General features: G+C 47.6%; 8 protein-coding genes across 8 annotated transcripts; 4 read left to right on the top strand and 4 right to left on the bottom strand.

The window, feature by feature from the left end:
• Nucleotides 1–925, bottom strand: BDV14DRAFT_31830 (uncharacterized protein). Its single transcript, XM_073776528.1, has 2 exons — nt 526–925; nt 1–449 (listed from the first exon to the last, which is right to left on the bottom strand). The coding sequence occupies exons 1-2, from the start codon at nt 772–774 to the stop codon at nt 192–194; spliced, it is 507 nt and encodes a 168-aa protein (XP_073621645.1). The 5' UTR covers nt 775–925; the 3' UTR covers nt 1–191.
• An 85-nt stretch (nt 926–1,010) lies between these two features.
• BDV14DRAFT_186262 (amidohydrolase family protein) lies at nt 1,011–2,362 on the top strand. Its single transcript, XM_073770786.1, has 2 exons — nt 1,011–1,210; nt 1,264–2,362. Exons 1-2 carry the CDS (start codon nt 1,015–1,017, stop codon nt 2,199–2,201), a joined length of 1,134 nt encoding a protein of 377 aa, XP_073621644.1. The 5' UTR covers nt 1,011–1,014; the 3' UTR covers nt 2,202–2,362.
• A 605-nt stretch (nt 2,363–2,967) lies between these two features.
• BDV14DRAFT_194380 (short chain dehydrogenase/reductase family protein) lies at nt 2,968–4,367 on the top strand (the record flags this gene model as incomplete). Its single annotated transcript, XM_073771916.1, has 5 exons — nt 2,968–3,355; nt 3,446–3,550; nt 3,621–3,859; nt 3,957–4,184; nt 4,254–4,367. 5 exons carry the CDS (start codon nt 2,968–2,970, stop codon nt 4,365–4,367), a joined length of 1,074 nt encoding a protein of 357 aa, XP_073621643.1.
• A 395-nt stretch (nt 4,368–4,762) lies between these two features.
• Nucleotides 4,763–7,272, bottom strand: BDV14DRAFT_207568 (uncharacterized protein; the record flags this gene model as incomplete). The annotated part of the gene is made up of 7 exons (XM_073775161.1): nt 4,763–5,562; nt 5,632–5,662; nt 5,723–5,777; nt 5,822–5,963; nt 5,996–6,801; nt 6,905–7,188; nt 7,222–7,272. The coding sequence occupies 7 exons, from the start codon at nt 7,270–7,272 to the stop codon at nt 4,763–4,765; spliced, it is 2,169 nt and encodes a 722-aa protein (XP_073621642.1).
• A 1,072-nt stretch (nt 7,273–8,344) lies between these two features.
• BDV14DRAFT_186258 (sterol desaturase family protein) lies at nt 8,345–9,177 on the bottom strand. The gene has a single exon (XM_073770785.1). The coding sequence runs from the start codon at nt 9,022–9,024 to the stop codon at nt 8,554–8,556; it is 471 nt and encodes a 156-aa protein (XP_073621641.1). The 5' UTR covers nt 9,025–9,177; the 3' UTR covers nt 8,345–8,553.
• A 576-nt stretch (nt 9,178–9,753) lies between these two features.
• On the top strand, nt 9,754–11,880 carry BDV14DRAFT_206403 (flavin-containing monooxygenase; the record flags this gene model as incomplete). The annotated part of the gene is made up of 7 exons (XM_073774910.1): nt 9,754–9,928; nt 10,003–10,404; nt 10,476–10,810; nt 10,873–11,216; nt 11,291–11,438; nt 11,502–11,606; nt 11,713–11,880. The coding sequence occupies 7 exons, from the start codon at nt 9,754–9,756 to the stop codon at nt 11,878–11,880; spliced, it is 1,677 nt and encodes a 558-aa protein (XP_073621640.1).
• A 1,030-nt stretch (nt 11,881–12,910) lies between these two features.
• Nucleotides 12,911–13,726, bottom strand: BDV14DRAFT_194376 (uncharacterized protein; the record flags this gene model as incomplete). Its single annotated transcript, XM_073771915.1, has 4 exons — nt 12,911–13,021; nt 13,091–13,522; nt 13,578–13,619; nt 13,673–13,726. 4 exons carry the CDS (start codon nt 13,724–13,726, stop codon nt 12,911–12,913), a joined length of 639 nt encoding a protein of 212 aa, XP_073621639.1.
• Nucleotides 13,727–14,429: 703 nt separating this feature from the next.
• Nucleotides 14,430–15,787, top strand: BDV14DRAFT_194375 (uncharacterized protein; the record flags this gene model as incomplete). Its single annotated transcript, XM_073771914.1, has 2 exons — nt 14,430–14,455; nt 15,127–15,787. 2 exons carry the CDS (start codon nt 14,430–14,432, stop codon nt 15,785–15,787), a joined length of 687 nt encoding a protein of 228 aa, XP_073621638.1.
• Between the last annotated feature and the right edge of the window lie 7,931 nt (nt 15,788–23,718).

Genomic DNA, 23,718 nt, shown 5'->3' with positions numbered 1-23,718 from the left:
AGTCGATCAGGCTACTCCCGATGCTGCCAACGAACTGCGTGACAACGTCTTGCAGATCAGCGAGCTCTTTCCCTGTCTTGACGAGCCGCTCTCCAAGCGCAATGCGATGGACAACAGAGTTTGCGTAGCGATAATGATGCAGATACCATCGTTTCGGTTGAAACAGGTATTCCGCGAGCATCTGGGTACTCTCAAGTTCCTGCCACGAGCCATACTGCTTCAGCGCGGTCCCGTTCAAGAGGGAGTGCATGACTCGTCGCTTCTCGGTCCACCCGGATGGAGGGAGGAGCAGAGAGCGTCCGTTGCGGCTGACGACCCCACTTGCGATTGGCATGGGGCTTCTGCCGTTGGTGAGGGAGCCGCGTTTCGCGATGATCTCGGCGACGACTCGCTTGCTGTTGAGCAAGACCCAGGTCTTGAATCTCTCCATATTTGGCAAGATCAGTATTCTGCATCGGTCAGCGCCATTTTTCCCCTTTCACTTCCCACGTAGGAATGGGGGGACACTTGGGCATTTTCACGCACCAGAAGATGATCTGGATCATCTCGAATTTTGCGAAAGTCCAGCAGGCTTCCAAGAATTGGCAGCCCGCGAGGTCCAGGGGGAAGCTTCCATTCCTTGCCTGGGGGTGCTTTACGGTTTCCAACCGGAGTAAATATCTCTCGGATGGTGAGGAAGGTTGCTACCAGGCATGCGAGTACAGTTAGGACAGTCGCAGTTGCTGGGTTTTCTCTGGCCGCTGCTGCGAGTTGCGTGTGAATGGGGTCGCTCATGGTGGTCTGCGGCTTGCAATAAGTTCGACCAGTTCATCCCCATCCATGACAACGATATAAATTAGCTTCTGAGTCGGCTGGGATCCGATCGATAGCGATGCGTAACACGCACACACAAATGCTGGCCGGTTATCACGGCAAGCGTGCTGGTCTAGGGCTCCCGCCACCGGAATGGTTCCGGACAGCCATTCATAAGCGCAGCCGCAGCGCACGCCGAGCGTCGTCATCGCGGTTGTCCCGATGCCGATGCTGCCGCTTATATCGCTTCCTCTTGCCCTCCTCCTGGTCACCTACCTATGTAAGCCCAGTTTACTGACCACAATGAACGAGCACACCCTTGACTGGCTGCGCGAAAAGGCCATTGGCTGGAGTCACAGGCCGCCAGTGAATAAAATCGACACCCACCATCATTGCGTGCCTCCCTTCTATGCCAAGGGTAAGCTAGCTTCCTTATGAAAGCGACTTGACATCGCTCTAACCACCGTACAGCCGTTGAGGAGCAAGGTGGCGATCCCAGCGGCTGGCCCACGCCTACCTGGAACCCTCTGGCCTCCAAGCTGTTGATGAAGCGCGTCGGTGTGCAGACTGCCGTGCTCTCTGTGACAGCCCCCGGCGCCTGTATTCTTCCAGACCGCCAGCGCCGCGCCCAGCTAGCCAGACAACTCAATGAATACTCCGCGGATCTCCGTAATAAGGACCCGGAGCGGTTCGCTTTCTTTGTCTCGCTGCCGAATATCCTTGACACCGAGGACACCCTCGCCGAGATTGCATACGGGCTGGACACGCTCCACGCCGACGGCGTCACCGTCTTCACCCGATACGGCTCGTCCAACACCTATCTCGGCCACGCAGACGTCGAGCCCATCTGGGCAGAGCTGAACCGCCGCCGCTGCGTGGTCTTCATCCACCCGACACACCCAGTCGACACCCACCCGATCAACCCAAAGCTCCCACAGCCCGCGATCGATTACCCTCACGAGACAACCCGCACGGCAATGGACATGATCGTCAACGGAACCCGGGTCAAGTACCCGGACTGCAAGGTGATCCTCTCGCACGCGGGCGGGGCGCTCCCCTACCTGATCTCGCGCGTGGCGACGCCAATGAAGAAAGCCCCCGACTTTGCGGTCTCGCACCGCATAGGGACAACACACGACAAGACAATGGAGTCCTTCCGCAGCTTTCACTTTGACCTCGCGCTCAGCTCCTCGCCGCAGGTGCTGGATATGCTCTTGAAACTGGTGCCGCATGACCACATCTTGTATGGAAGTGACTTCCCCTACGCACCTATCACGGCGTACCCGGCATTTTTGGAGGAGTTGGAAGGCTATGAGATGAGTCAGGAGCTGAGAGATATGATCAATTTTAAGAATGCGCTCAAGTTGTTTCCGGGGCTGGCGAGTCGGTGGGGCGGCGGAGCTGTGTAGTTTAGCCGGACCATCTACATTTATATATATCTGCGCAATGAGAGCACCACCTTTCCCTTGTTTGTAAGGTGCTCTCGAAGAAAAACCCTCTAAACATGGTTTATTCACGGACCATTACTTTAGCATCCCAAAGCCATACTGGATGGTGATTAGAAATCGGAGCATTCTATCTGCTTATTGGTGGAGAAGTGCCCCTTGCTGTAATATAACATTAACATAGCTATGAATAGAAACATACATAGCTATCAAGTCCTCTAGTCGACCAAGCCCTCGCAAGTATCACCTACAGCGTCTTTGACGAGCCGATCCCCGGCTGTCGGGGACGTTCATTTAGAGGCGTAACGATGAACTATCTCAAGCAGATCGAGACAGGAAGCATTGCATGGATATCCGTGAAAAAGAGCCCACATACCTTTCATCTCTCGAGTGACCCCCAGCAGCCGGTGATTATGATTTGCGCGGTGAAGGGGGTGAGGAACTAGCTCCGTGACGTTTATCCATTCAAGTCCGCAAATATAACAAGAAAAAGCCTCCGGAAAGCTTCCAGCCAGCTGTGCCGTGCGGTTGGACTCTTTCCTGTCCCTGACAGCACCCGCCGGGTTGCTTCCGAGCTTGATTCGGAAATGTCACTGCCTGACGTATGAGAACTTTGAGAAAGGAGCTTTAAGAGACCCTTTCTTATCAAGGCTGCCACCAAAGCTATTGTACAAAGGCACAGCCACCTTGCAACTGCTCTTGCCCGGCTCCTCCCCCTCGCTCCCAAACCATGACAACCGCTGCGAACCGAGGCTTCCTCCCCCGCGAGGGCCTTTACATCGACCCAATAGTCAAGGCTCTACGGAAATCAATCCTTCACCCACTTTTTACCTTGATATTCCTGCACCTGGTGCGCAGAGGGAGCATCAGCTCAATCACTCCATACGAGAAGGTTATCCGGCTCACCACGGCCGCCAGTGTCCTCTTGTGGGTCAACAATTGGCTGAGTATAAAGGTGCGGAACAACTGGGTTCTCGATAGGTCGTGGAATTGGAACAAGGAGCTGGTGGTCGTTACTGGAGGCAGCGGCGGCATTGGTGCAGGCGTCGCTCAGCGGCTTGCTGCCATGGGCGCACGCGTTGTGGTCATTGATATTATTCCCTTGACCTACGAGCCAGGTAGTTAACATACTTATTTGAAATGATCTTCTCTTGATCGTCCAAATACACACACAGAGAGAGAGGGCTGTTGCTAATGTTATCTTGAAGAGAACAAACACATTCTTTACTACAAATGCGACCTCAGCAACAAGCAAGAGATCACCACTGTCTGCGAGAAGATCCGATCAGAACTTGGTAACCCAACCGTGCTACGTCAGTGTAAACCATGATCTATGCTCACTTCTTCGCGCGCTAGCTAATAATTTCCTTCTGCCTGCCATAGTGAATAATGCCGGTCTCTCTCGTGGCCGGACTATTGTCAAGGGCACTTACGGCGACAACAGCATTACCTTGAAAACCAATCTACTGGCGCCGTTTCTTCTTACAAGGGAATTTCTCCCAGCGATGATCTGGCAGGACCATGGCCACATCTTCAATGTCGCCTCGGTGAGCGCGTATATCCCGCCGGCAGGGCTAGCCGACTACGCAGCGTCGAAGGCTGGATTGATCGCATTTCACGAGGTAGTTCTAGATCCTCCCCCTGCCCCACTGCCTGTCTGCTACCTATTATGCCCAAACCTCCTCTCCGCTAACTCTGTACTTCTTTGCTATGCACCAGTGTCTTTCACAAGAGCTCCGCGTCGCGAATGCGCCCAAGGTCCGCACCTCTCTCGCCGTGCTGAGCTTCACAAAAACGCCGCTTTTCAAAGGCGAGACGAACCAGTCTCGGTTCCTTATGCCTCTCCTACACACCGAGACCGTCGTAGATGCCATCGTGGATGTATTGGATAGTGGGCTCAGCCAAACGGTGTTTTTGCCAGGCATCTTCCGATCCTTTGCAGGCTTGGTGAGATATATGACCCGCCCTCCGGCACTCCCTTCAGGTGTTTGACTGTTGCTGAGACGACCTATGTAGCGAGGGGCGCCAGATTGGTTCCAGGATTTGGTCCGCGGTGGTACAAAGTCTCTGAAGGTGGATTTCAAAGGGCGGCAGGATATCGATCCGAAGACTGGCAGACTTGTTCAGTGAGACCGGTAGTGGGTGGCATTGCTTGATAGTCGCAGTAGTCGGGTGTTGTAGCTCAAAATTGGGCGTTGCGGGCCTTTGGGTGCAGTCGTCGCGGAAAGGAGAAAAAAAAAAAAAGAAGAGAAGAAAAGAAACAGAATGAAGAAGAGAAGAGGACTAAACAGAAAGGACATAACTAGTCATGTGTAACTTGTCAGCACATACTGCAATATCGACCTCTTAAGCCGTACAAAGTAGAGCATATACGAGGCATGGAAACTAACTAGGTCACGGACATCAAATAGCCATCATTGCCATATTGGATTATTACCCAATTCCGTTTCTCAGAAGTCAGGGATTTGCTTATATACAGATCAGCAGAGGCCTCCTCAAGAATACTATAACACATTGCCCAGACTCTACAGGTTCGGTCGTGGGTTTGCTGTCAACCTCTCTCGGAGAACAACAGCGATCCTGCGACTGGTGCAATCCGCAAGGGCCATGTTGGCGATCATTGGGTTTACACCGCTGGCGCTGGGGATAACAGAGGCGTCGCACGCATAGAGCCCTCCTGTGCCCCAAATCCGAGCGTCGGCATCCATGACACTGTGCTGCGGCGAGGTCCCCATGCGGCCGCTCCCCATCTGATGCGCACTTGCGAAAACCGCCTTTTCGTTCTTAAGAGGCGCGAGACCCCGGACTGTCGCGATCCACTCTCTTAGAGCCTCGTTGTTCAAGTCGTCCTGCGGACGCGGGCCAGTGGTATCATCGGTCTCATTCTGAGCTGGTGCTTTTCGGGAAAAGTATAATGGGGGGATCTGTGAAGATGTGGTGCGGTATTCCGTCGCCCCCGAGACGCAAGCTATTTTAGCGCAGGCAATCAGGCCCTCGACCAGGTGTTTCTTGTCAAAGGCCGACGTCGCGTACTCAATTCTACACCTGCCGTCCGTGGGAATCGGGTACACACGCCCGCTGTCGCGATCTCGACACAGACAGATAAACCCGGCCATCCGGCCCATCTTGGACGCCAGGTCCTTAAAATCTGCCGTGCTGCGCCATGGCAGAAGTGGCAGCACCGAGGATGGGAGCATTGCTAAAGTCTTAATCTTGACCCCGTGGCCCTTGCCGTCCATATTCTCCCAGTTGCTGGTCACCATGGTGAGCGCAGACCCTTCCCAGGGACGAACGTCGCGATTAAAGACCGCAACCGAGGCGAGAACTAGAGCAGATTTATATTAGCCCAGCTATCCGTGATAATCACTTTTGGAATCTGGAACTCCGTGCGTACCTGGGTGCAGATATAAATGCCGACCAATATGCTAATTTCGCAGGCCACTCTGTCGCAGCAAAAGAGGGCTCTGGAGCAATCCGCACGCTACAATCACAGTGTTGGAGTGGATCTCTACACGTCGACGGACGCTAGGGTACGGAGGCCTTTTTCCTGGGCCTGCCCAAAATGAAATGCGCGGGATGTCCACGTCCCTTCGATGCCGCTCGCCAGCGCCTCCCCGTGGCCTCTGTCAGGCGATGGCTTCAGAATGATTTTATGCGCTTCAAACCCCTCGATGAAGGTAGCACCTCTCTGCGCGGCGTCGGCCAAGAATGTCTCTCCCTCGGGCCCTTTTTCATAGCAGAAGCGCATCCCAGGTGACAGTGGCCGCAGAAATGCTTCCCGTTCCCTGTGATCTGCGGCACGGCTTTCGCATTGTAAACGAGTTTCTGCGCGGCGCTCAGCACGAGCTCATTCCCAAAGCTGTGCTCAATCAGCGCGTCGTCCACGCCCATCCTGTCGCTGACCCGGTCGATGGAGGCCTGAAATGCATGCGATATGAATAGGTCCAGTCCATGCGGGCCCGCTGCCCACTGCTCGCGCAGGTACCCCTGAGGCGCAAGAGAGGCAGACCATTTGATCGTGCCCCCTCCACCCCAGCTGGACCCAGCGAGGACCGCCATGTTGCCATCGTCCGTCGCGAGGAGCCCGCCGCTCTCGTACAGGTTGAGGTTGCCTTCCAGTGGCGGCATGGGGAACGCCAAGGTCGGGAAATAGTATGACTTTTCGACGACCACGACGCGGTAGCCTGCCTCGGCGAGGTTCTTCGCTGCGACGCTACCGCCGCATCCGCTGTTTACAATCACGACGTCGGTCTCGATCGACACGACACTTTCTTTCTCGTTATCATTGGCGGCAGCGGGCGGGAATTGGAGGAAATCGTAGACGGACCCTTCGGCGCGCTTGAGATGGACGGACGACGCGGTACTCAGTCTCAGAACAGCAGGAATGCTGGGGCTCAGCGTTGTCCACGCTCTTTTGAAGACGAGCAGCAGGACGCGTGACACAAGGCGCAGCGGTGGAAGCCGGGAGTTCCTCATGCCCTGGAAGATCGCTTCGCGCACTTCGTATGGCTGGCGATGCAGCGGAGTCGCGCTTCCGGTGAGGAGCAAAGATCCTGCGCGAGAGCTGCGCGGGTTAGCGATGTGGATGGACGAGAAAGAAAGAAAGAAAAAAAAGATTGTCTTTCTTTCCTCTTTTACGTAGCTTGACATTTCCATGTCCTTCATACCTTAGAGCGTTTAAAATCAACGAAATCCCCCTCCGGCCTTCCGGATGAATATACTGACTGAAGAGTCGCTCGATGAACTCCTGGAAGCCATCCAACGAGGACAGAGCTTCCCCGAGGTACCATTCGGCATAGTCTGACGGCGCGACGGCGCCTTGCGGATTATCTCCCCTCTCCGGGGATGAATCCGCTGACAATGGGGGACGAACACTAGGAGTTGCATTCGCGTTACTGCTCCGGGGAATACTTGGGATTGCGATGTCGGCCAATGCCCGGATAACCTCCCACTAATGCGGCTGTAATCTTTTTGCATCCGATACGGGCATGGCCAGGGGCGGAAGAAAGGAGATTAGCAGGGAATCCTCAGCCATGTTTTGCCGCGCACAGTCCGAGGCGGAAATGCGCCGTCGCAGAGGTGGATATCAACGGGTTGAAAGTATGGATAGGAAGCTGTGGCGGGGTAAGAATACTCTGGATATTTTGCCAACCTGCGTGTAGGGCTCCGCAGATTCCCAATGACCGGGTAGCTGACGTGGTTGCGTATATACATAATTACAGGCATTGCGCCATACGCACGCACCTGACCTCTGAATTATTTGGTATGGAAGGGACGCCAGCTGCAGCCTAGACGATCTGCTCCACACCCCAGCAAAAACAGAAATCCCCCGCTCAACCTGTCCTCTGGGGTCGAGCTGGGGTATGGAGAGGATCGCACACGTACCTCTGGAGTCGGGTTGGTCCCGGCCACCCTGCTATAGAGTAGCCTAGATGAATTGACTTCCTCACTTCCCTCCTCCATACCGCCCTTGCGAACGCCGGACCTAACGCGCGGTCTCCGACGCGATGCCGACTTTCCCAAAACATTGATTCTTGCGAGCTACACCGACTATGACAGGACCATCACGGTTGAACATGCATGACCTCATCGGTAAGGGGTTCGTTGAAACAGGGGCCTTCCGAAGTTGCCTGATTTCAGTCAATAATGCTTAGATCAGTTACGCAGTGCAATGGGGAACGATGCTCACCCGGGAACACCAGGAGCACGAGCTGGAAGTCAATGTACCTCGCTGGTCGTATCTTGTCTCATCAGGGCGCTGCGCGTTGCGATGGTGTTTTAAATAGGTCCGGTCCATCTGCCCCCTAACAGGGCAGCTAACTTGTGCCAAATACAGTCGCCGCACCCGTCCCAAGATACGAATATGTGTGTCTTCCAGGGTTCCGAGCTCAACAGCCAAGGTGTTACCCTGAGATGGAAGGCTTGCTTATGGGACTCCATATACAAAACATACTGTATCTCCCGCGTGCAGCAAGGCTCGTCTTATAGGTGTGGATATCATTCTTCGCCGCAAATCAGCGCGATGGGAAGCGCAGTCCCTAATCCGTTCCGGGTGCAGATCTATTTTTACTTCACATGATGACTCCCAGTTGCTTAATATACATGCTATAGGGTACACCGTAAGGATGTAGAACATATAAATTGACTAGTAAACATGCACAATACATCCGCTCCGTGAGAGGCTAATTGATGAATAGTAAGCCACAATAAGTGCAGTGTCTACCTCTGCAGCTAGCGCCAAAACCATCCACTCTGTTCGCCATCAGCACCCGGCTGCCATTCACGTCTCGATCCTGGCGGACTTCACATCCAGGCATCATGCATTCTTCTTTACCTTCCCACTATCCCACCCGACAACATCCGTTCCATGAATCCAATCCATCAAGCCAATCGTGCCATAATTGACACGGAACTTCTCATGGTGCAGGTCATGCAGTTCTGCAGGAGGTAGTTTCAGAAAGTCGTAGCCACTGTGGTCAGCGGCGGCCTCCCAGAGCTCAAACACGCCAAAGAGCATAATTGAGACGAAATGCGCGCCCTTGAGGTACAACGGCAGCGTGATGGGTAGGACATTGGCGAGCAAATGCTCGACCGGGTGCGCATACTCGGCGGCGAATGCCACGGGCGCGGTGTACTTGTGATGCATCTTGTGGATGTGCGGGTAGAGTCTGGGGTGATGCAGAATGCGATGGACGTAGTAGAATGAGATCTCGCGGGCCAGCAGGCCGAAGATGAAGTCACCGACCAGTGTTCGCCAGCCTGGGATGGTCGGGTCGAGATTGAGCATCGCCTTGTCGATCCCGACGGCATAGACGAGCGCGGCGTGCAGGGTAACGACCCAGGCGTGGTTAAGGAGGGTGATCTTGATGCAGTGCGCGATCTGCGCGCTGGTGGGTTGGCGCCGCGCGATTTGGATCTTGTGGCGCTGCGAGAAGCGAGGGAACACCACGTCGATTAGCATGTAGAGCGTGGCGGGGGCGACGAATCCAACGAATTGTGTGACGATCGAGCCTGCTAGCTCGATTGTGCCTGGTCGGTAAGTCCCCAAGACACGGGTCCAAGCGCTCTGCATTTGGTAGTGGAGGTCGAGATTCATGGCTGCTTGGTCGAGTATGGCACGACGTAGACTATCGTTTATAACCGAGTTTGATGGTCCTCGTGGCTTGATTGCCCTTACGGGCTATATACGCATTTTCTCAAGCAAGCAGAGCATGTGAGTCTATGAGATATTGTTCATCTGGCTTGCCGGAACGAGTCCGAAGAGGCCGGAACCCATCCGGACCACCGGCGACATTGACTGAGATGTGTGACATCTAGCAACGTGCCATACCTCGGGCTGAAGGCGATGCTGCTCTGCACATGCCATACCTCGCTTCAGTTTATGCACGGATGGGTTCCGGAATCGTCTGATGGATGCGGAGACAACAGAGTCCATTCGTTCAATATTTTGTACTTAAGCTAAGATGGATGGAAAGCGGCACATTGTGAAGTTACTACGTCCGTCATAAACTGCACCATGACTTCCAACCACACCGATCCTCCCTCCTACAGCCAGATCGCCTGCGTCGGCGCCGGGCTGTCGGCCGTTGCCCTAGGAGCAACGCTGAAGCGATGGTACAACCTCGACGATATCCGGTTCTTCGAACGCCATCCAGGTACCGGAGGAACATGGTACATCAATACCTATCCTGGTGCGTTCTGCCCCAGGTACTTACCCTTTTCTTGCTGTGCCCCGCCCGGCTTACTCCCCCGTGCTCCCGCTTAGGATGCGGCTGCGACGTCCCGAGCGCGCTGTACAGCTTCTCCTTCGCGCCAAACCCAAACTGGACGAAGCTCATGCCTTCGAACGACGAGATCAAGGCGTACGTTGATGATGTGGTGGATACCTACAACCTGTGCCGCAAAATGATCTTTGGGACCGAGGTGGTCCAGAGTGTCTGGCGGGAAGATGCTGCGCGGTGGCTCCTGCACCTGCGTGACCGAGCCACAGGTCGCGAATATACGCACGAATGCCAAGTCCTCTTTGCAGCAACCGGGCAGTTGGTTGAGCCGCGGCCAATTGAGATTCCCGGCACCGCAGACTTTGACGGCAGTATCTTCCACTCGGCGCGGTGGGATCACAGCGTGGATCTCGAGGGGAAGAATATCGTTGTCATCGGTAACGGCTGTACGCGCTTCCCTTGAGTCTGGGCATCTTCTCCCGTATAATCAGAACACATCTGACACGACAGTCTGTAGGCACCGGAGCGCAAATCGTGCCTGCACTCATCAACAATCCAAAGATCAAGTCGGTCACGCAGATCGTCCGCACGAAACACTGGATCTTCCAGGCTCCAAACTTTTCCTATCCGCCCATCCTGCAGTGGATATTTCGCTATGTCCCACTGACCATGAAGCTGCACCGGCTCCATATTTTCCTCATTGCCGAGAACGACTTTCGTTTGTTCCCGATGACCAAAGCGGCGGCGAGGCTGCGCAAAAAGCGACGCAGGCAAGTGGAAAGGTACATGCGCGAGGCGAGCCCGGAGAAGTACCATGACCTCCTGATTCCGGGTTTTGATGTCGGATGCAAGGTATACACCTACACATACAACAGAGCAGCCAAGCCCCACCTGCTAATATCGAAAAACCTCAGCGACGGATCTTCGACCCGGGCTACCTTGGCTGCCTGCACAGCGATAAAGTCCTGCTCACCGACGCCAAAGCCCAACGGATCACCGCCGACGGCCTCGAGACAGATAAAGGGTTCGTCCCCGCGGACGTGATTGTGCTTGCTACGGGCTTCCAGACAAACAAGTTCATCCCATACATGGATGTTGTCGGGCGTAACGCCGAGACGGTCTCGCAGCACTGGACAAAAAAGTACGACGGGCCCGCGGCCTACAACTGCTCTGCAATGAGCGGGTTCCCCAATTTCTTCATGCTGCTAGGCCCGAATGCGGCGACGGGACATACATCGGCCATGATGGCCGCGGAAAAGTACGTTATGCCGCTTGAAAATTGATTATATCCCTTCCCCCAACCCTCCACTAACGAATATGAATGGATGCCAGCTCGATCAATTATGCGCTTCGTGTTCTAAAGCCAGTTCTCGACGGCAATGCTGCTTCGGTTGAGGTGAAGCTCAAGGCTGAGCACGACTACGTATACTGGGTGCAGGACGCGTTGAGCAATCGTGTTTGGAATGCAGGCTGTGTCTCTGTACGTCTGACTATCACCTGTACGTGACAGTACTTTTTTTTTACTAACGGTTGGGTCTGATAGTGGTACCTGAATGACAAGAAGTGGAACTCTATGTCCTACCCGTGGACGCAGGGGCACTACTGGTGGAGGAGTCTCTTTCCAATCTGGTCTGATTGGAATATCAGGGTTAGTTCAATGCGTCCCTCTCATACTCTACTCTACTCTGTACTACTCTACCTGTGATCCCATCCCGCCACCGGTATCATCGTACTGACTCGATTTGCGGGCCCAGAAAATCGCCAAGCCATCATCGCGCACATCATCATCTGCCATCTTACTCGTGGCTCTTTTGTGTATCGGAATTTTGGGGGTGACACGGTCAATGACCACTGGAAGACTCACCCTCGCGGACCTTAAAAGCTACTTGGCTGCGCTGCAAGCCAGCATTCTCAGTCGATAGACCGGGGTGACCATCTGGAAGTGCCAATGTTTGCTTTTGTTTTTGCCCCGTTACCTCCGCTGGCGCGTGTATTTTCTTGCTCTCCCTGTTCAATGTATAGTGGTCGACGTGTATGTTATACAGTAATTTGACGCAGCATGCAGTGTTGAGCACCCATGCTAAATAGTTGACAGTGTCATCTATGAGCATCCGCAAGCGTGTGTAAATTTGTGTGATTGCAGTCCCGTACATACCAAGGTAGCTGTGGTATGGTCTGGTTCTGTTCGACCCCCCCTCAATGCGTTGGCATTCACATATCAACGGTCCCGGTATCTATTCACTGTGTTATAGCAGGTTGAAGTCTACCCTGGATGCCCTGTCTGCCGGTGGTCTTCTTTCCCGGCTTGAATTCAAAATGTACGGTTTAGGGAGCACAGAAATAAGACACCAAGTTGAGGCAAGCAAGCCGTGAAGATGTAGTGACAAATGTCCGTGCATGGCCACCCTCCAGTCTCAGAAGCAAAGACTGCTCCTAGAGGATTCAGTACTCTTTTCACAACACATCAGACAGATTATTGCATACTCAGCTGTCTACGGACCTGTGTAAAGAAAGGAAGAATTATAGTAGATACGTGGGTATTATCATCTAGAATTAACCACACAGCTTCATTGGGAAGGATCTGCTATTGCGACGGCTAACGAGATCAGTCTAAGGAATCAAGAAGTTGGTTCAAAAGGGTAAGAAATTTTAGAAACAGTATCATTAATTCCTCGCAATAATATTGTACAACCACTCTAGTGAGTGATATTAACGCAGGAGTTTCAAGTCATCTTCAGTGTTATTCACAGCATCAAGGGACCGGCTAAGCATGCGCAAATCCTGGTAATAGAATATGACAACCCATAGTCTTGGTTAATATGATACGCTCTATGCTCCACAACAAACGGAGTCCAACGATGCCCTCAGGGACCCCGCTAAGCGGTGAAACGTTCTAAATGGAATGTAGACACAGAATCTACACAATAATACGCCTGCACAGAGCAAGAGAATCTAACCACTTCGCGTGTAGAAGACTCGAGCAGTTTGTGTATCTCGACCCTTCGCGACCACAACGCGACGTGTCAGCAGTATTTCCCCTCCAACTGTCTCCACGGCCCAGACCTAACATTGTAGTGAATCAGCTTCCCAACTCAACACCTAGCCCCATCAACGATGCGGGTGAATGCGTACCTGCTCTGCGGTCCATCCAGCGCCTTCACTGCGGATGAAGTCGTGCAAAATCAACTCCTTCAAACTTTTCTCTGCGATATCAGAATACCCATCAACAAGCACGGCTTCGTTAAGGAAGGATTCAGTCCTCTCATCCAATGCCGTTGTCGCAGCGATGAAGACAGGCTGAATCTTGCCGCCAGACTCGCTTAGCCCGGGAATGTAGTGGCTCTGGATAACCACCCGCCCGAACAGAATGTCGTTATGTTTAGACTCGGTCCAGTTCAAGAAGCGTTTCTCTGGCCGTCCTCCAAGCCCACCAGACAGAACCTGTTCTAGAGTAATGGCTTTCACGGGCTCGGTTGCCGGGGCTATCACCTCGGACTCCTGGGTGATCTTCAGAGTCACCGTTGCTGCGAGGACCGTCTTGCGAGTGAGCCATCCGATCCCTTGCTAATCGTCAGTTAGTTGCCTGTCATACTGGAGCTTGACAGGGTGGCCTAGTTACCAGTTTCAGCACTTCCTCGAGGCCAGTCGATCGGTCTTTGTCCTGGTCAGTGAATCAGCGGGCTGCACTCGCGTGGAAAAGGTATCCGCACTGACCAGGATCCAATTGCCGTTCATCTTGGGGATATTGGGACCGTTCATTGAAGTCATCGTGTGTATCGTGGAGTTGGTAGTGGGACAGAAGGTTTCGTGATCATGCTTTCACCCGCATAGGCAGATGGATAGACGGTTATAAACTACTTTATAGATCTGGGGCGGACTTTTGACTTTCGTCAGCTTGCTCTATCATGCCACTTTCCGCTATGTCGGTTGTGTTCCGGCGCGGGGACTGCCGGGGTCAGTAGAGACAACATGGGATGTTGAGCGGTCAGTATTGAGCTTGATGTATTATTGATGTGTGTTTTTGGCGCCTTAGATACGATCAGGAGTTGGAACGGTCCCGTGCCCAACTTGGATTACCTCGAGGTGGTCCCTCGGTCAAGCATCACCTGGCGCCCCGATGGGATAAACAATGATACGATGGATGGATTCCGACCCACTGCTCGATAAATGGTTTCTTTACTCTCGTCTCGCTGTCCAGCCGTAGGAAGAGCCACTTATTACTATACTACATAGTTGCAGCCATATATTAGAACCACCCGGGCGCATCCAATCCCGTCCATGAGGTGGCGTCGGTGACGTGAACATCCCATCCACTCCTTTTGTCTCATCCAGTTGAGCTCTCAGAACTCTCAGTGTGGATGCTCGACAAGCTTGGTCGGGAATGTCTTCATCGGCTTGGAATGGGAAAAAAAAAAGCATCCCCGGCTATCCAGTTTTGGTACATTCTACGAACGACCGCTACTTAATTTGCATGGTTTCAGGGTTTCCAAAGCTCACGTGCGGATGCCCTGCCTTCTGCTGACTACAAGAAGGAAATCATCCCCCACAACAGCCCATACCGGAACAAACACCCAGGTATATCATTTTCAATCTGGCTGGAACCAGCGGGCTGTGGAAACTTGAACTCTATGCAAGCCCCAGCGACCCAGGGTTCGGGGGTCGGGATGCAACCGAAAGCGCACGCCACATCCTGGAATCACGCCGGCGCCTTCTCCCACACTTGCGGGGCCGCCATTACCCCAGATCCGACTCCAGGGGGGCGTACTCTAAATATCACAATACTTCACGGCAACAAAAAAAAAGAGCTCTGCCCATGCTATCTGCTCGTTAGCCCGTAATGAGTCTGCCTCCAGATCCCCAACCAGCGAATCCTATGCCATTCGGCTGTGAGTGTTTCTTGAATCGGAAACGATCGGGGGTTAATTGTCATTCTTACTCACTTCTACAGATGAATTTTATAATACGGACGGATTAGAGGTGCGTTGCAGCAAGTACGGTGTACTAGCAAGCTTACCATTGTATGTGGCCCAGGACGAGGAGGGCCATAGAGTAGCAGTCAGCCCCGATCACCAATGTTCTGGTTTCCATAAACCAAGCTCAGTAGCATGTACCACGGCGCAACACTCGCTTTCTCCATGCTCAAATCATTACCTAGGACGCGAATATAGTCGAAGCCGTTATGCTCTCGACGTCGACGAGCCTTGGGAGCACGCCCCCACACAATTTATGACCTTATTCAACACTACAACTGCAACCGCAACCGCAACCGCAACTGCATTAGAGGTCGATAGCAGGCCTAATCCGCATGTGCTCAACTGGGGCTCTGACACGTGTTTCCAGTCCAAAGCGAACTACACTGTAACCGACCACCAATTGAACGATGAGGACCGACTGACGCGGCTGCTTGTCAACCATAGCTGGGTTACTTTACATTACAGTCACGCGTGCGGACAGAAACGGCCGCAACAACAAGAAGAAAAACAAGAAGAGTTACGATCACGCAGGCACCGCACGAGCTCGCGAGACACGCCGGTTGGCCCTGCTACGCAACAGGTGCGGAAAAAATCCCGGCAACCATCACACAAGCGGCATGCAGCGCATATCCGATCAGAGCAGGTGCGGCGGGATCTTGTGAAACAGAGGTTTGCCGAGCTGAAGCTTCTGGTACCGCGGCTAAGGGGGCAGAATTTCCCAAAGAGCGAGATCCTCCAAATTGTGGGTGATTGGATTCAGGAGCTCCTGAAGGGAAATGTCGCATTGGAGGCGCAGCTTGCGGAGATGGACAAGTTGTCATATATCCTTGTCCCTTGGGATGAGGATCCTGATTGATGGAAATTGTAATATATAGCTGGCATTGCGTGTGGTGTATATACCCCGTGTCCTGATACCACGATAAGTGGCTGTTGTACATGCAAGGGCGGGTATCGTGACAATATGGCAGTCCCTAGATTAAAAGGCAATAATAGGGCTGTAGTTTCCCCAAGCTCAGAGGGTATCTAACATTCCATAACCACTGTAAACAAACGACGCACTTGGTATCCTGTTGAAGTTGTTCCAGATATCTAACCTCTCCAGCTCCATTTTTGTCAGAGCCAGAGTATATATGTAAAATCTTAGCTATTATCACGCGGTCGTAGGGTGTTATAGGATGTCTGGTATTCCAACATGACCAGGAGACTTGCGATAGGCAATCTTTAATCTATGAAAACAGTCACTAGAATCCATGGAAAGTGTCCAAGAAGGACGAATACGCGTCAAGAAAGGCACGCATTTATTGGATTGGTTCCATAGTACAGCTAGATTGCCACGCCATGCTGTCTCGTGGCAGGCCCGCAATCTACCACACACACCAACAGTCTAGATGAAACACGCAATGTGCCATAAAGGTGCCATGACCTTTATAGAAACAGAGGGGGTGGTGTGTGCGATTGAGGGAAGTGTGAAACGGCTCAGCAATACCGGTGGGACGGTTTTTCAGTAATAAAGCTATGTTAGACAAAATAAACCCTGTAGAATAACGAATGACAGACACGAGCTCCCTCAATCAGTGATTGAAAGATAAGGCCAGAACCCCAGCACGCCCTCGCGGAAGCGCTCATAGTCGCCCTTGTAGGTCCGAAGCATCATCCCCTAAATAGGGTTATTCTTCTCCGCCTTCTGGCGAGTCGAGACGAACCTTGCGATCGCGTTCCCGTACTCACCCTTCCTAGCGTACTCTAGGCATCGATTGACCAGCCACTTGTCGTTCTCATCCAAAGGGCGTACAAGGCGTCGAGTTCTACGGAGATTGTTGGCTGGTTGATTTTGTTAGTAACAGTAAGTATAAGGTTAGGAAAGGATGGGATGGGATAACGTACTACGAGGCATATTGAAGATTTGAGGATACTTGGTATTTGAAAAGCGGTCAAGTTGTGATAAGATGCTGCAAGAAGCGAGTTTAGCAGTGTGATGTTGAAAAGTGTGTTGATAATGAGGAGTTATTTTCTGTTTATGTAGTTTCTCAATGGCGGCCCTGAGACAATATGCTATATGATCTCTTCTTTGCGCTTTGGGATAAAGATCATATTCTGTCGGGAACTCGGTGGTGAGCGATCGCCATGAGGATCCTTGATTCTCTATCTAGAAGGCGATCGGTGGAAAGTCAGTGGTGCGGAGAGCACGTGACCGCCAGCTGATGCCTGAGGCTATCTCAACAAATAATATGGCAAGGCACGTAAAGTTATGCAGAAGCTAGTTAGTAATACAAGTGACATGCAGTATTAAATACCTCCAATTGTCCACTTGACAAGATTGAGCTTTAATGGTTCGAGTGCTAGCTAATATCGATTACTCCGTGCTGCTGCCGCACAAAGCTCATGGAGAGGAACATTCCCCATGAGATCTAAAATAGTGACACGGACCCCAATTTCTCTTTTAAATCAATTCTTCAAGTTAACTGCCACCAGTGAGTCAATTCCATATGCATGGATCGGCTTAGCGGGACTGATCTTGGTGGTTGGTATACCTAGGGTTTGGCTAACTTTAAAGCAGGTCCAGTCAAGGACAAGATAAGTCTGTTGATCTGGATCTGCAGAAGCAGCCTTTAAGATGGCTGGATGGTTTGGAGTGGTATTTTCTTCCGGCCCCTGAGATTATGATAATAATTGGGGTGTTGCCCTCTGGAACAGGTGGCTGAAGATTGGCCTTTGGATGGAATGGTGCAGATCCAGACCCCTTGCCATGAGTAATAAGGAGGTTTTGATGCCAATAAGAATCTGCGCATTATCTGCAACCACGCCACTACTTACCATGATCCCTAGGTTAATGGATACTGCTTTTTGTCCCCAAGCAACATAGTGGCAGGCAAGAGTGTCTTAAAATAAATTACCAGCTGCATAGTTTACCTGTAACCAATTTTTAAATATCCTGTTAAGTAAAGCAAGAAGAATAAAAAAGTTGAGTTTTGGGGGCAGAGCTTTGTGCAGATTCCAGGAGCCAGTGACCTTTAAGTTAGTACTAACTCTCCAGTCCTTATATGTCATGTTTTTGAAAAGGTTGTCCTGTATAAAGTGTTACGGCGCTGTAAAGCAACCATTATATAAGTGAGAGCGGCTCTAGGACTAACGTCCTAGAATTCTAGTCTTTTGCTCCTGGCGCAACGGGTTGCTCTCTAAAACGCTCCTTAGAGTGGCAGTTGTCAGATAAGGTCGGATCAGTCCTGCTTAGGGTCACGAAGAGACCTGTAAGGTATTCTGAGATCAAAGATAGAAGAAGAGGATCGTTGAAATGCAATCGTAGTATCGTTGACTGAACTAACTATGTTGCTTGTTCCGAAGATAAGACACGAAGAACAAAACTAAATACAGCGGGTAGTGACTGTCCTTATATATCCTATCCATCGTAGCTTCGTCTACGCTCATCGTAGCTTTGGCTCTACTCGGATTGTATCCCCAGCTATGCCCCGCGTAGCCCTGGACACGCTCATATCCTTGGCGTCGTATCCCTGGGTATGATATTGGTCTGTTGTTATCCCGTAGTGTCACGCACGCTAGGCACGGCGCGGCTGATTAATTGGCCGTGGGGTAACAGTTCATGACAATCCCCCTCTCCCTGAGGCTTTGTCCCAAAGCTCTTTTTAATAAGTACTGGCACTTCCCCCCTTTTATAAGTCCCTTTTTTTGTTTTTCATTCCTTTCTTCCTGGCTGCTTTGGCTAATTATTGTAATGTTGTCCAATTTAGGTATAAAGAAAAATAAACTTATCTGTTGCTTTAATAAACAAGGCTTTATCATGGTTGTTCCTTGTACTTGTTGTTCTTGTCTTAACAAGACATGTGTAAAGGTGGAAGGCTCTTCTTGTTGCAAGGCCTGTGTTTTTAAAGGTGGTTAAATCTAGTGTATTAAGTTCAAGGCGACTTTTTTTAATAGCAAGTGGCAGAGGCTTGTTCAGGCTTAATATAAAATAAGTGGTAATAAGGAGCAGTTATTGCAGAAGCTCCTTTAACTTAAAAAACAGGAGAAGTTATTGTGGCAACATGCCAGTAACTTTATTACTTGTAACTATAAAGAAATTAAAGAGCTTAAGGCTCTGGAGGAAAAAGAGAAGGTAAAAAAGGCAAGCAGGTTAAAGGCAGAAAGGGCTAAACATTAGTAGCAGGTAATTGCCCTCCTTGGTCTTCCTTTATCTAGTAATAATAACTAGCTTGCTACTACTTTGGCTTCTATTAGTTCTTCTTTAACAGGCCTATTAATTAACCCTTCCTTATTTACAGGGATTGATGCCTTTAATATTCCTTAATCTTTTTAGGGCAACTCAGGTTCCTGACTAGTTCCCATGTATTATTTTCTAGTGTGTATCCTTTCTATTATACCAGGTAATAAATCTAACTATTCTTAGTCTTTTAATCTAGGATCTTTTTAACTTTATATTCTTTGTCTTTATTAGCTTCATCTTTGGTATTCTTGGGGTTTTTAGTTGGTTCTAATAATAAGATATAAAATACTAGATAAACTTGCATTCTTGTTAGTAGCATTAGTTAATAGTTGTTATTTGCAAGTTTTTCCACAATCTTAAATAGTCTATATTTCATGGCATTAAGTTTATTGCTTGATTATTTGCTCTTAATATTAAAATTTTTTTAACCTTTAATTTGTTATAGCAGGTAAACTCTCCCCCCTTTTTAAAGAACTAGCATGTTCACGTGCTTCTTGTTATAGTAAGCCTTTATTTTCTATTCTACCTATTAAATATCTTTTGCTATTGCTCCATGCAAAGCATTAATATATTTAATTTGCATTCTTGCCTAATTTAAGTGGTTCTTAACTAGCAATTTCTTCTAATTTATTCTTGGGTGTCGTCCCAAGTTTACATAGTATAGTATAGTCCCTGTTATTATATTCTATATACTGTTTAACACAAACTATGCCATAGGTAGTAGTTCTACCCAATTACTCTAGTTCTAATCCAGGTAATGCCATAGGTATTGTTCCACTAATTAAATTATTCTTTCCAACTGGCCATTAGTCTATTAATAATTGGTAGTAGACATTTCCATTGTTATACTACTTGCTTTTATAAGTGTCTTCCAAAATTTTAAGGTAAATAACTTGTCTCTATCTAATATAAACTTTGTTAGTAATCCTGTTTATATAAAGACTTTTTATAGCATTAGCACTACTAATTCTACTATAGTAATATCCTTCCTTGTTAGTTATAATATTAAATATTTTGTAAGTTTGCATACACATATTATAGTATTTATATATATAATTCCCATAACTAGATCTTTAAATGCTAGTAACCCTTATATAAAATTAACTATAATAATTTCCCATGGTTTTTAAGGTGCATTTATCTGTTAAAGTTTTCCATATGGTTTATATTAAAATGGCTTGTTTCTCTGGCATTTAGGGCATTTATTAATATATTTTTTAATAAGTGGAGCCATTCTACTAAAGTAGTAATATTATTTAATCTTTTTTATTATTTTAACCATTCCCAGGTGTCCTTTAAACAGTAAATTGTGGTGCTGGTGTATAATCTCCATAATTATAAATTTTGGTACCATGATTTATTCTCTAACAAAGACAATTCCCTTGACCTTGTAACTATCTTTTGTGGTAGCTACCTATTTCTAGATCTTGTTATCTTGCTATTGTTCCCTTTTAAGGTGCTCTAGAAACTTGGTATCCTTAATAATAATAGTGGCGGCTAGTTAAGTATTCTAGTTAAATTGGATAACATCCCCTTTATATTGCAAGATATTAGTCTCTGGTTTCTATACTTTAACTATAAGGTCTGGTCTTTAACTTAGGGCATCTGTGGTAATATTTTACTTGCTATTAATATATTTAATCTTAAATTAATATTATAATAGTTCTTGTGCCTATTAAATCTATCTTCCTTTTAACTCCTTTATTATTATAAAGTAAGTTAAGTTCTTGTAGTCTATTTATACCACTATCTTATACTTTACTCCTTTAAAATAATATTACTATTTCTTAAATCCTTTTATAATAGCAAGTATCTCTTTATTATGTATATTGTAACCTTGTTTTACAAATGTTATTTTTTATGCATGAAACATGACAATCTGCTATTTCCCTTGGTTATTCCTTTATTCTAGGACTAGACTAATAGCTCCTCCTAAAGCATTAGTTTTTAAATAAACTTAAAGCTCTGGGTTAAAGAGTTAAACAATTGGTTTATTTTTAATTTGCTCCTTAATTGCCTTAAAGGCTCTTTACTAAGCAGGTCCCCATTTAAAAGGTACCTTGTCCTTAACCAACTTTAATATTGGTATTATAACCTTTGCATAGTTTTCCAGGAATTATTGTACATAACCTGTTATTCCTTAAAAGCTTTAAACTTCTTTTACATTGCTGGGTACTGGCCATTTAAGAATAGTAGTTTTCTTTTCTAGTGGTATCTATAATCTATTTGGCATGAAGATTAATCCTAAATATTCTACTTTAGTAATACTAAATCTGCATTTGTTAATATTCATGCTAAGATTTACTTTTATAAGTTGTGTTATAACTTTTTATACATGTCCTGGGTAGTCTGCTAGGTTCTTTAAATAGATAATAATATTATTAAAGTATACTATAATAAAGTTATTTATGTAGTCCCCTAGGACCTAAGTTACAAATCTTGCAAATTTAGCTAGTAGTTATTTTAATCCTATTGGCGTGACAACCTATTTATAGAGTCCCATATTTATTAAAAATCCAGTTTTCTTAATATCTTCTTTAGCTATTAGGAGATTATAGTATCCCTATTTAATATTAAACATAATAAGTATTATTACTCCTAATAGCAGGTCTTGTTTCTACTTTATATAAGGCGCTTTGTTGGCATTATTAATTATAATATTATTTAATAGTTAAAAGTCTATAACTAATTATTTCTTTTTATTCTTCTTTGGCACAAACATTGGTTGGCTTGCTATTTTTTCTTAACCAAGTTATATAAATCCTGCCTTTAAGAATTCCTTTATAAACTCCTTTTTAAGCTAGAGTTCTAGTTGTGATTTTTATTATTACTTTACTTGTGGCAGGCTTGCTCCTTTTACAAGTAGTATCCTTACTTTAAATTTATTAGGGTAATCTGGTAGTTAGTAGTCTTCCTTGGTAAATAGGGCAATAAACTTATAATATTCTTTTAGTAATAGTTTCTTGACTTTAGCGAGTTCTTCTTTATACTACTCGCGTGGTTTCTTTTTATTAGCTAGTTAACTCTACTATGGTGCTTTATTTATGATACTATTAATTCTTCCTCCAGCATGTTAGAATAGCATTAATACCAGTATTATTATTCCTATTTTAACTAACCCTTTTTCCTAATTAATTTCTGGGTTAATTACTTGCAGCTAGTCGTGTCCAAGTATAGCATTATATAGGTTTTAAATTATTGTGACTTTTAGCTTAATCTTGGTGGCATACTTTTCTAAAATTAAATTTACTTCCTTTATTATCCTTGCAGGTCCTTGTTAAATAATTCTTCTATCTAGTGCTTTAACTATTTAAATAATGCCAGTGCTCTGCAATAGAATTTGGTGTTTTTTAGCAAACGCGTTTAATATATAGCTATTAGTTGCTCCTAAATCTAGCAGTATTCTTATATAGTATTCTTGTATCTTGGCAATAATTACCAAGGATACTAAGCCTAGATTAGTAGCCAGCTGTACCTCCTCTTGGTGCATTTAAATATAGTTAAGGTAGTTCTTTTGCTATAGCCTTGTTCTTGTCTTTTTATTTATTCTTTTATATTAATGGCAATCCTTCTATCTATAGTTGCTATTAATATTGCTATAAAATAGGTGACTTGGCTCTTGGTAGTAGTTGCAATATATCTTATTTATTAGGTATTAGTATATTATTTTTATGGCAATGCCTGGTAACCTTAAAAATTAATTATAAGTTATTTTTTTGTTTAAGTACTCCATGCACTCTTGTTTAAAGTATAATATTTAATATAGTCCCTTATATATCTAACTTTTACTACTCTTTATATAGTGCTTGTATAGGCATCTTAAAACATGTCCTAATCCTGCATTGCAAAACTTTAATCCTTTTAAATAGGAAATTTATTTATACTTGTTCATGAATTTCTTATTAATTTTTCTGTAAATTGTGAATTTATGGAATGTCCAGTCTTGGCACTTCTTGCATCTGGTTGGCAATTTTCTAATGTAATATTGCCATACTTCTTTAGATTCTTCCTAATAGGTTACTTAAGCAGGCTTACAAGTGCATTCCCTACTCTATTCCTTTTATAGGCTAATCTTTATTTATTATAATCCTTGCATTGCATCTTTAAGGATATCTTTATAGGTCTTGGTATAAAATGGCCATTTATAGTAGGCTTTATCTATTCATGCTTGTTGTTCCTTAATATCTTTTTTATTAATAAGTATCTCTCTATAACCATGTTATAGGTCTAATACTCCTAGCTCTTGTCAGATAAGGTCAGGGTCGTCCTGCTAAGCGTCGAGTCGGACCTTAGGTATTCTGATATCAAGAGAGAGAAGAGCAAAGTAGAAGATGCAATAGTAACTTGGTTCGTACTGGCGATCTGACTATGTTACTGTAAACTGAAGATAAGGCACGAGAGACAGAAAGTAGATACAGGTGGGTAGTGAGCGTCCTTATATACATTCCCTCATCGTCCCATTCGTCCTGCGAGAGGCCGCGGGGGACGACCGTCCGTCGTCCTCGTCGTCCTCCTCGAGGATGACCGCGCGATCCCGCGTCGTCCTCATCGTCCTCGCAGGGGACGAC

Source organism: Aspergillus stella-maris (assembly GCF_047715825.1).
Source record: "Aspergillus stella-maris strain CBS 113639 unplaced genomic scaffold BDV14scaffold_146, whole genome shotgun sequence".
In the NCBI taxonomy this organism is placed as follows: Eukaryota; Fungi; Ascomycota; class Eurotiomycetes; order Eurotiales; family Aspergillaceae; genus Aspergillus; species Aspergillus stella-maris.
This window is presented reverse-complemented; position numbering and strand designations above follow the sequence as displayed.